At 32.4% G+C, this 12,494-nt stretch overlaps 1 protein-coding gene across 1 annotated transcript; it reads left to right on the plus strand.

Moving 5' to 3' along the window:
- The first annotated feature begins 8,957 nt into the window (after positions 1-8,957).
- Positions 8,958-10,247, plus strand: LOC7482388 (uncharacterized). The gene is made up of 3 exons (XM_002319158.4): positions 8,958-9,180; positions 9,273-9,328; positions 9,865-10,247. Exons 1-3 carry the CDS (start codon positions 9,102-9,104, stop codon positions 10,006-10,008), a joined length of 279 nt encoding a protein of 92 aa, XP_002319194.1. The 5' UTR covers positions 8,958-9,101; the 3' UTR covers positions 10,009-10,247.
- The last annotated feature ends 2,247 nt before the right edge of the window (positions 10,248-12,494 follow it).

Here is a 12,494-nt window from a genome sequence, read left to right on the forward strand (position 1 = left end):
ATTGAAAAGAACGTGTTTGAGAACATTTTCAACACCGTCATGGATGTAAAGGGAAAGACAAAGGACAACATCAAGGCTAGATTGGATGTAGCGCTGTTCTGTAACCGTAAAAATATGGAGTTGGTTTGTGATGGGTCACGGGTCGCAAAACCAAGAGCAAGCTTCGTGCTAGAGAAAAACGCACAACTACTAGTCTACAAATGGCTTAAGAGTCTGCGTTTCCCCGATGGACATGCCTCAAACATATCAAGGCTGGTTAATATGGAGGAATGCAGATTATATGGAATGAAGAGTCATGACTGCCATGTGTTTATGCAAACACTCATCCCATTAGCTTTTCGTGATTTGTTGCCAAAGGGGATATGGGATGCACTAACGGAGATTAGTCATTTCTTCAGAGACATATGCTCCAGCAAGTTGAATGTTGATCACATTGAAAGGCTTGAAAAGAATATCGTCGAGACAATATGCAAACTTGAGATGATATTCCCTCCATCATTTTTTGACTCAATGGAGCATCTACCCATACATTTACCGTTTGAGGTAAAAGTTGGAGGACCGGTCCAGTACAGATGGATGTATCCATTCGAGAGGTTAGATATTACAGTTGCTATGACATTTATAATTAAATGTTTTTATTTTTATTTTAATGTTTTTAATTTTATTTTAATTTTTTTAATTGATAATTTTTTATTAATATATATATGTAGGTACTTGTTCAATCTTAAAAAAAAGGTTAAGAACAAGGCGCATGTTGAGGCGTCAATATGTGAGGCGTATATTGTTGAGGAGATCTCAACATTTATCTCATACTATTTCGAACCTCATTTGAGAACGAGGATAAACCGTGTTCCACGGCATGATGATGGTGGTGAAGTGCATTCAAGTGGGAACTTGTCAATATTCTCCAATCCTGGACGACCCACACCTAAAAATGCCGTGAGGGGAAGATATTTGTCTGAAATAGAGTTCAGACAAGCACACAATTATGTCCTATTTAACTGTGATGAGCTGAGACCTTTTATTAAGTAAGTAGATGTTCGACTTAAACTTTGTCAAGAGTGTACTATTTATGTTTTGTGATACCATACACTCATATACTTTGGAACAACCTTGCAGGCAACATCGACGATACTTACTGTCCAATAACTCACAGCTGACCGAATCCCAGATCTTTCAATTACAAGATGAACAATTTGCCACATGGTTTAGAACACATGTAAGTCCTAGCACAAACTCATTATCTCTTGCAATGTAATTAATTGTAGTCAATGTTACATAATATCTGTTTATTGATTATTGTTGTATTTAATTTACAAGCTAGGTTTATCAAATGGGAGGTAGTGCTGCTATTTCACTGTCTTTACTATGTTTGGGCCCTGAAAGAAAAGTCAAGTGCTATAATGGATATTTTGTCAATGGATATGTCTTTCATACTGAAGAATACGGGCATGGAAGAAAGACATACAACAGCGGTGTTTGTATTAAGGGATCGACTTCTAGTGAGTTTGAAGTTGACTACTACGGTAGATTGGAAGAGGTCATCGAACTGCAATATCATAGTGAGCAAAATAGAGTGTTTTTATTCAAATGCTATTGGTATGACACAACTGACAGAGGAATCAGAGTAGATCCTCACTATGGTCTCGTTGAAATCAATTCAAAAGCTAGACACCGCAACGTAAACGACGTCTTTGTTTTCGCAAAGCAATGCCAACAAGTTTATTACACATACACCCCTTCCTTTAGAAAGGACCGATCAAGAGTTGATTGGTTATCCGTTTTAAAAACAAAACCCAAGGGTCGTGTCGAGGTTGTTCAGGATGAGAACGAAGACACAAGTGTGATAGATGAAGTCTTTCAAGCTAGTGAGTTGGTTGAACCATACCGAGTTGCTCCGTCGATTGACTTAGAAGAAAATTCAAATTTTCGTGTTTTCAACGATAGTCTTGTTGATGTTGACGCAGAGGAGTTGAATGTTGTTCTGAGCTCTACTAGTGGAAAAAAGATTGTTGTTGAAGAAGATGATAATGAAATTGAAGAGTGCGATGAAGCTGATGATACCAATTCAATAGAGGACGAAGATGAAAATTCCGACTAACTAAACATGTTATAAAGCCTTATTTTTATAATGTAATAATTTGAAACATGAAATATTTATTCTTCTTTAAGGGTCAGCCTTTGTTATTGTGTTGTGTGTGTTTTTTAATTTGCAATTCAAGATTTTTTGAGAGGGTTACATACAAAACATAAGAAAAATTTACATTTTCACCGACGGATATACCGACGGACTATAACCCGTCGGTATTTCACAGAGAGTTGCAAAAAAATTACGGGATTTTGCCACATTCACCGACGGCTTTCCGACGGATTTTCCGACGCTAATACCGACGGAATCACCGACGGGTTGTCCGCACGCATGTCTGACACGTGTCTGTTTGCACGGTTACCGACGACATTACCAACGTCCGATACCGACGGCATTACCAACGGACCACGCATGTCTGACACGTGTCCGTCTGCACTTGTACCGACCGACGTCACATACCGACGGCATTACCGACGAACCACGCATGTCTGACACGTGTCCGTCTGCACGCGTACCGACGGAATTGCCGACGAAACGAAAAGTTTGGCGGGATTTTCGAACTTTTTGGTGCGCATTTCAATTAATTTCCGACGGAATTACCGACGGAAATTAATTGCACCGACAGCAATTAATTTCCGTCGGTAATGCCATCGGAAATTAAGCTATTTATACCGCCCCTCCCCCCCTCCCCCGCACCTTCTCCTCTTCTCCCTTTCACTTTCACTTCTCCTCTCCTCTTCTCCCTTTCTCTTCTCCCTTTCACTTTCTCTTCTCCTCTCATTTATATTTAGCTTTTAGAAGGATTTTATTGTTTTGGTGGTAGTTTTAAAAGGTATGTATTTATTTTTCTTTATCTTTGTATTTTTTTTATTTTAATTATGATTATTTTTTTTGGTGTTCTTTGTTTTGTATATTGTTTGTAGATAAAATCTTAAATTCAACACATTATTAAGGTAAGCATTTTTTATTCCCAAATTTATTTTGAATTGATATAATGTTTTTTAGTTTTGTGTATTGTTTGTTAATTTTGTGTTTATGTTGTGTGTTGTGTAGTGTTTTTTAGTTTTTTAATTTTATTTATTAATTTTAGTTTTTTAGTTTTTATATTATTGTTTGTATTGCTATAATTGTTATTGTTGAATTTATGTTAAAAATGTTAGTTTATAAATATAATTGTTATTGTTGATTTATTTTAAAAATGTTAATTTATATATATAGAATTGCATTTAATTAGTTTATCTTAATTTAGGATATTATTTTTTGTATTGCTATAATTGTTATTGTTGAATTTATGTTAAAAATGTTAGGTTATAAATATAATTGTTATTGTTGATTTATTTTAAAAATGTTAATTTATATATATAGAATTGCATTTAATTAGTTTATCTTAATTTAGGATATTATTGTTTGTATTGCTATAATTGTTATTGTTGAATTTATGTTAAAAATGTTAGGTTATAAATATAATTGTTATTGTTGATTTATTTTAAAAATGTTAATTTATATATATAGAATTGCATTTAATTAGTTTATCTTAATTTAGGATATTATTGTTTGTATTGCTATAATTGTTATTGTTGAATTTATGTTAAAAATGTTAGGTTATAAATATAATTGTTATTGTTGATTTATTTTAAAAATGTTAATTTATATATATAGAATTGCATTTAATTAGTTTATCTTAATTTAGGATATTATTGTTTGTATTGCTATAATTGTTATTGTTGAATTTATGTTAAAAATGTTAGGTTATAAATATAATTGTTATTGTTGATTTATTTTAAAAATGTTAATTTATATATATAGAATTGCATTTAATTAGTTTATCTTAATTTAGGATATTATTGTTTGTATTGCTATAATTGTTATTGTTGAATTTATGTTAAAAATGTTAGTTTATATCCGTAAATTTGAATGTATAACTTTAATCTAATGTTTGTAACTCTAAGTAATAATTTAACAATGAATGTTCATAGTTGTAATTATATATGATGTTATTGAATAAAATGTTGTGTTGATGATGATGAGTTGGGTTGAGATCCAGGATGATTGGATCGGGATGTGAAATAAAATTGGAAGTATAATATGATTTTGTCGACAACTTGGGACCCCCCAGTACAGGGGAGACTCTGTCGAATTTTTTTTTAAATAATCAAAGTTAATTATGTAATTATTCGTATACATTTGTGTAGATGCGTAGAATGAAATCTACAGCACGTCATCAGAAGACGGTTGCAACTAGTTCTTCTAGCAGCGAGGAGGACGTATCCTTAGGTGCTGATCACGGCGAGGAATCTACGCCAACTTGTGATGCTGCCTCTTCTAGCGCGGTTTCACAGCGCAGAAGCGGTGTGCCTTCACAGCGGGGTCAATTCACCCGCAAGTACCAGGCACAATGGAAGGATGACCTCTCAATGTAAGTTTGTTTAGGTTTTAGTTTTTTTTTTATATACTTATAACATAATTTATAAACAACTAATTAATATTAATTACTACTTTTATTTAATTTCAGGTTCACAAACATTGAGGCTGCAAGGACTATAACATTGGCGTTTAAATCGTCGATGGAGATTCCATTGTTTCAATGGAGCCAGGTTTCCAAACATCCTGAGTGGAAACCTAATATCGATGCATGGTTTAAGCGATTTCAGGTCGGTGTTAATTTTTAATTTACAGCTTATTTTTAATAAATGATTTTTATAATTTTATATTTTGTACTATTTTTATTTTATATGAATTATTTATATACATAGAACAAATTTGAGTGGGATAGGGCGGACAACAATGTTGTGAGGAGGGTATGGGAGAATCACGCGGCAACTAGGTAACATCGAAAATAATATTTATTTTTGTTTTATAATTTTATGTTTTAAATTCTAATTTATTACTATGGAAGTAGGTTGCGTGATTTTTGGTATGACACCCAAAAAAAATCAAAAAGACATGCGAGGGATAACGGTCTTGAAGGATGGAATGAGATGGCGGCTTGGCAGGAATTCAAACCGCCATTCATCTCGGGGGAAATATGGACGGCATATATTGAGCACGTGACCTCAGAGCGGTTCTCACGGCGCTCACAGTCTGGCGCCGACAACCGGAACAGGCAAATTTATGGTTCGGTGACCACGCACACTGGCGGATCCGTCCCATTCAGCGCACATGCAAAGCGGATGGTAAGATTAATTTTATTGAAATATATCGTTAATTAATTTGTCGTTTCTTATAATATATTTAACTTTCAACCTATTTTTTCCTTACAGGCTGCGTCTCTTGGACGTGAACCGAGTCCAATGGAGCTGTTTCTAGAGACGCATGTGCGGAGTCAAGACCGCCAAAAGGGGGTGCAGCAGTTCGTGGACAACCGTGCTCAGCACTTCGTGGTATGTTCGTTCATTCATTTTATTTTGTAAGTTATTATTTTCTTGAATTGCATCTTGAATTGCATTTGATGATTTTTTTACCGATGGAATTTTCAGGAGACCTATAATAGCCGGTTGAGGGAGAGATATGGGGACAATCCGTCGACCCATCCAGATTTCGATCCAGATTTGTGGATGGAGGCGGGATCGTCTGGTGGACCCGATAAAAACAGGGTCTACGGGCTCTCCAACACTACGGCTGACAACTTGCGTTCGACTCGTAGTGTCTCAACTGTTGGAAGCTCTCCATCAGTATCGAACACCCAGTCTGAGGAGTTCATTGCGTTGAAACAACAATATCAACAACTCTCGACGAATTATGATGAGCTCCGTCAAATAGTCATGGAGATGAGATCAAAGATGGGTGACGATACTTGTGCAGCTTCTTTTTGGCCGTATGGTCCCGGGAACAACCAGCCTCCTCCTCCTCCGCCTCCTCCTCCAGCTTCGCCACTATTCTAGTTTAATTTTGTTTTTTAAACACATTAAATTTGTAATGAATATTATTACTTTCACATTTTTAATGTTTAATGCATTTTTATTTGTTTATTAAGGTTTTTTACAATTAATAAATTATTTTTTTATATATTTTTTAAATAAGTACCGACGGATATACCGACGGATAATATCCGTCGGTATTACACAGAGAGTTGCCGAACAATTACCATCCATGCCATATTTACCGACGGACTTACCGACGGGTAATATCCGTCGGTATTACACAGAGAGTTGCAACAAAATTACAAGCCATGCCATAATTACCGACGGATTTTCCGTCGATAATGCCGTCGGTAATTACCCTTGAAATTACCGACGGATTTATTCCGTCGGTAATGTTCCCACGGGAAACTTTTTTTTGGCGCGCGCGTATCCGTCTGTATTTCCGTCGGTGTTTCCGTCGGTGGGTGGTTTTTTTTATTTGCGACAGAATTAGCGACGGAAATGGGATTTACCGATGATTGTTTTACCGACGGACGTGTTCCGTCGGTGATTCTGTCGGTATGATTTTCACCGACGGATTTCATTGCTGTCACCGACGGAATGAGTCCGTCGGTAAAACTGGATAATGTTGTAGTGTTTCTTGTCAATTGGGGCTTAATTTGGCTATTAATAATAATATTTATTATATTGTTTTGAATTATTCATAAATAAATAGTTTTAGGATTCTTAAATTCAGATTTTTAGTTTAATTTTAAAATATATTTTTTTATATAAATATTGATAACTTGTAATTAAATTATTTTTTTGATAGTTAAAAATTAAAACTATATATAGACATGAAATAATTATTTTTTCTTATTTAAATTTTATTAAGGATTCCACATTTCAAGTAAGCAAAACTATTCATTTTTTTAATTTGAATTCAATTTTAAAATGTTAACTTTCATTGTATATTTTTGTAGTATATGTATTTAGTTTGGGTGTTTGCTTGTTTTATAGTTTTTTTTCCATAGAAATTTGATGTATGAATGTATGATTTGTATATATTAGGGTTTGTTTGATATTTTATAAAATTGTATTTGTTTGTAAATTGATGAAATTTATTTTGAATTTGTGACTTAGGTGTTTTGTGATTAAATAAATAATTGCTTATTTAGTAGGTTTGTTTTATATTTTTTCAATTTTATTGTTGTGTTGAAATTTTTGGTAAATGTATAGAAATTTAAATTTATGTAGATAATTGATAATGAATTAAGGGTACTATTAAAATAGATTGAATAAATTTGAGTTAAACCAATGTTTGCAAATTTATTTAGTTTACGTAATTAATTAATACATGTTATCATCAATATTCTATATAGGTTTGATATAAGTAATGGATGATCATTCATGGATGTATCGAGATTCACTCGAAGGGTTGCGTAAGATGAATTATTATAATGAAGTTCAAAGTTATATTAATTATACATTATCTAATCCGAGAAATATTAGTGGAAACGGTGTTAGATGTCCATGTAAGAGGTATAAGAATAAAAAGTTTCTCAATCCAGGTGTTGTAACGTTGCATCTTATACAAAAAGGATTCATAGAGAGATACATGTGTTGGTTTGCACACGGAGAACCATATGTTCCTCACGAAACCATGGTAGAAATGATGATTAGGTCAACTTCTAGTTTTAGCAATGCGCATGGAGTTGTAGATGACAATAATAATTTATATAGATACTTCCTAATCATGTGTAGATTGCAATGGTTATTCATGTCACTAAAGACTGGTAAGCACATGACATGGTATCATTCACATGATGTGGTGGATGGAGTGATGATATACTCTTTCAATGGTGAACCCTGGAAACATTTTAATATGGTGCATCTTTAGTTTTAAATGAAGTTACAGAACATGCATCTTAGGTTATATGCAGATGGATTTTATTTTTTGTGACATCAACATCACAACCTTGAAAATTTTCGATAAAATTAAAAATTTCAATTAGATGTTACAAATGAAAACATATATAAAAATATTAAAAATATTAATATCTAATTGTCCATCAGTAGGTCGTCGATAAAACAACTTGGAGTTGAATCAAATGTTTATTGAAACATGTGGGTCGAAGACATTGGAACTTTTTACCTATCAATCTCAATCGCATTGTTTATTGTGTTCAATTTATATGATATTATTGATGGATTAAATCCATCGGTATATTTCAAAGTGCATTGAAACTTTTCATTTTTTAATTGAACTTTTCATGTTTTTCATTACATATGATATACCAATGAAAAAATTAAGATATTAATTTTTAATAATATTATTAAATACTTGGTCAAAAAGATTAGCAATGGGATTTGATCATGTTCACATTGAAATTGAACTACATTCAAAGAAGACATCCTAGCATCTATTTCAGATATTTTTTCTAACAACCTCAATTTTTTCTTAGCGGAAATCATCGTATAGTTGGTACAATCCTAAGAGCCAGAGAATTATTAAACTAGGAGTCAAAATCCCGAAATTCATAATTTATAAAACAAATCAAAACCTTAGCTGCATCCATCATTTTGTAGTGTAGTGGTTAATACAAATAATTAATTTTCTCGAGTAAAAACCCCTCCACAATGACCGACAGAAATGCTGGAACCGTGGGCCCAATAAGATTAATTTCATGGCACTATAGTCCCAAGATCGAAAACCAGTGCATGACACATGCTGAACCGTGAATGATTTAGGCAGTTTTCACTTTTGTTCCAAATTTTTTTTTTTTTTAATGTATGAATTTATGTATAAAGATATAAATTCCCAACAGTATACCACATATACTATGCATCTTTCTGGGCACAAAATAACATGATGGGTGACATGAAAATGACACCAAGGAGATAAAGTTAGGCAAGTGGGAACTCACCAACTCTTTAGAAAAAAAAATAAAATGGTAAGTTGACTTTGCGGTGAGTAGTCTCTTTTATTCTTTTACATGCTAGCTATTTTAGAAAAAAGTTTTCTCAAGTCATAGGTGGTGTGTGTGGTGGTATCCCCTCTATATAAAGCACCGCTCTATGTGCTTTCTCTTGCCATCACTACAAGTTGCTTATTTGCTTTCACATCTATCAGTATCTGGTGGAATTGTCTTGTTTGATCATTTCGATTCAACATGGCGGGTTCTCTAAGGCTTCTGGCTCTCCTTCTGGCTCTCTCTTTTGTGCTATCTTCAGTAGCAGTTCCAGCAACTAGTGAGTTTCTAAGAGGGTTTTGCTTGTTAATTTCATGATGTTAACGCTTATCTCAAATTATTGATCTTCATTGACTTTGCTTGCTTTCATAGGAAGCCTCAAGTCAAATGACGAAATCCCATCAGAAGTCCAAGATTTACTGCCTCAGGTCCTCCCTCCCTCCCTCCCTCCCTCTCTTTCTGTGGGATGTGTTAGTGAGTGGTTTTAAGGATTAAATTGGTTGTTATTAATAGTCCACCAATCATGAAAGTTTTCAGAAGCACCAACAATAATTCAGCATGTAAATGATTGTTTTCTTTCCTCGGTTAAGTGATGTGCTCATGTCTTCTTCTTTTTTTATATTAAAAAAAAAAAGTTTTTTGAGAAGGGAATTAATTAACATTTATTTACCATTACGAAGGTAACATAAATCAAACCAAAACCACCAAGATTATGAAGGTAAAATGAATGAAACCAGCATCATGTTGTAGTTGTCAACTGTGAAGCGATAGAATCTTGTTTCTATCTCTTGTCTTCTCACCACCCAACTAGTATCATTCCACTCAGAAAGCCCTGTGTTATCTCACTCACACAATTCTTTACTTAACGTACACGACCCTCTCTCTATCTCTCTCTCTCTGTTGTTTTCATGGAATCTAAACCTTAATTACACAATATTCATAAGGGAGTTTTATTTCTTCGCAGGATGCTGTGATTTCGACTGATGGAGAGATGCTAATTGATGCGGGAGAAGGGTATATTGAAGGGAGGATGGACTTAGAAAGCACAGACTACCCGGGAACTGGAGCAAACAACCACCATGATCCGAAAACCCCAGGGAAAGCTTAGAGTGACAAATTTTAAGATTTTATGTTTGTGCATGAAGATCGAGAAGAAAAGGTGAGGTGTGGGTGTCGTTGTTGGTGGTTAGCTTGTTTTATGAAGGATATTTGTTTGTCCAGAATAAACCCTTAATCCATTGCTATGAAGGGATCTTTATTTGTGTATAATCTATCTTTAATTCGAAGTTGACGTGCGGTTTCGTTTTCTACAAGGGAATGTTCTCTGTATAAAATATGGTTCATTAACTCTCTTGCTCTTTGTAATTTATTTGTATTTCCTGTTACTTAGTACTAATTAATGGATGCATGATAGTGCAATTTACGGCCTTTATTTATATATATATAAACTATTGGATTTCAACTCCTCGTTAAAGCAAATGCTCCAAAAAGCAACTTTGAGTTTAGGCAACGTAATTAATTTTGCCTGTCATATCCCGTGATCCGTATAATTGTATCCCATCCATGTTGATGCTGTCATTTCTTGTACGAGACCAAAAAAAAAATATGGTAAGAAATTTTACAAAATTAAACAGGAAAACACACAGATTAATTTTTTAACATTTTTAAAATTATTTTTTAGAAAGATACTTGATCTTATTTATATATTTCCTATCAAATAATCATAAATACCTGTTTAGAAGTGTAGTTACGGTTGCTTTTTAAAGTGTTTTTCGTGTTGAAATACATTAAAATAATATTTTTTTATCTTTTAAAAATTATTTTTAACATTAGCACATCAAAACGATCGAAAATATATAAAAAAATTAATTTTTAACAAATAAAATTAATGTGCTTTAAATTGCATTTGTGGTTCATAATTTAGAATGGTAAATTCAATATTGTATAGACTTTTATATACAATATAGAATATTTAAGTAGATATTTAAGTAGACTTTTATATACAATATAGAATATTTAATTTAGAATGGTAAATTTTAATAGTTGATAATTAGTAATATGAGACTTATTCATAACTTAAATATGAATATGTTACAGGTCTATAAAAGGGTGAATTATCTCAACTTTCCTTTCAAATCTTCAATATGTCAGTCAAGTCTAATCACTGCTAATATTTTCTTATATTTTAAATCGTTCTTCAATCTATCAAGTAGATATTGTCATACAAAATGGCAAAAATATCCTCTCTTAAAAGGCTCAAACTCCACCTAATTTCAATAATAAATTAGATTATTGAGCTGCACTGTGTGTCCAATTAAATTTTTTAATGTAAAAAACATTCAAGATATATTTAAGTGATGATATATTTAATGTAAAATAAATTTAAACATGCTTTCTAATTACACAATGATATATTGAGTGATATTTTTTTTAATATTAAAATATTAACATATTATATCAATCCGAGTTAATATATTAAATTTACGAATTGAGTTATTAGACCATAATGATCCAATAAAAAAATTTAAGAAACAATTAAAAAAATTAATTTCTAATAAATTTAATGTTAAAGAATGAAAATAAAAAAAATAAACAAAAATACTCAAGTTATTACAGATTAATTTGTCAAACTCGTAATTCAGGTTGTAACTAAAAGTCTAACCTTCCCCTACCAAATTATACTGACTCGCCTTTAATCAATAATCTCAATATTCGGAATTTCCTTAACGGTCATAAGAGATATATATATATATACACGAGCAAAAAATGTGAATCAATGATAATTAAATATTATGACCCACGTATACATGTGCATAAGTATTCACAACATCTTTTATCAAACAATATATTTTTATTCAAATCCTTATTGCCCCGTTAACCAAGATACTAATCTCATTACACATGAACTTAGTTTCTCTAATCATCTATATCTACCAAGACATTGATCGCATTAACTAGAATATTAGTTTTTCTGATTGCCCATTCACTAGGATAACAATCTTATTAATCAGAGAATTAATTTTTCAATCCGCCCAGTAATCAAGGCATTAATCCTATTAACCAAAGATTAATTTCTTGACCCACCCAGTAATTAAGGCACTAATTCCACCAACCAGATATTAGCTTTTAGAATCTACCTTTCATGCTTCTTGATTTAAACCAACATACAATTAAAGAAAATTTCAACTATTATTTAAACAATTAATTATTTCTTTGAAGGTGTCGAATACCTACCTAACGTCTGCGTACGCAAAATGATCATCTACTGCTATTTGGGCCCACAGTCTCTCCTGTACCAAAATAATCAATAAATCACTTATCGTTCATCTACCATAAGGATCAAACTCATTTTCCACATAAATTTCAATTTCTCACTTTATTTGTATTGAAACTTCCACATTCTCGTCATATATAATGTTTATTTCTTCTTTATTTTTCATTCAATTTGATTTTTAATCGACATGATTTAATACGATTTACATACTACTTGATTTAACCAAATCCAATATTTTTACATATGCTTTTCTGAATTTCTTGTCCATAAAAGGAATAAAATCCCCTTTTCAATTCTTAGATTAGGATTTTTGGGTTTGA

The sequence above is a fragment of the Populus trichocarpa genome, chromosome 13, assembly GCF_000002775.5.
Source record: "Populus trichocarpa isolate Nisqually-1 chromosome 13, P.trichocarpa_v4.1, whole genome shotgun sequence".
Taxonomy (NCBI): domain Eukaryota; kingdom Viridiplantae; phylum Streptophyta; class Magnoliopsida; order Malpighiales; family Salicaceae; genus Populus; species Populus trichocarpa.

Bases quoted from the DNA above. Each gene is read 5' to 3' on its own strand.
- LOC7482388 (XM_002319158.4), top strand. From the start codon at position 9,102: ATGGCGGGTTCTCTAAGGCTTCTGGCTCTCCTTCTGGCTCTCTCTTTT. The intron at 9,181-9,272 runs GTGAGTTTCTAA...TTGCTTTCATAG, and splicing joins AGTAGCAGTTCCAGCAACTA to GAAGCCTCAAGTCAAATGAC. The intron at 9,329-9,864 runs GTCCTCCCTCCC...ATTTCTTCGCAG, and splicing joins TCCAAGATTTACTGCCTCAG to GATGCTGTGATTTCGACTGA.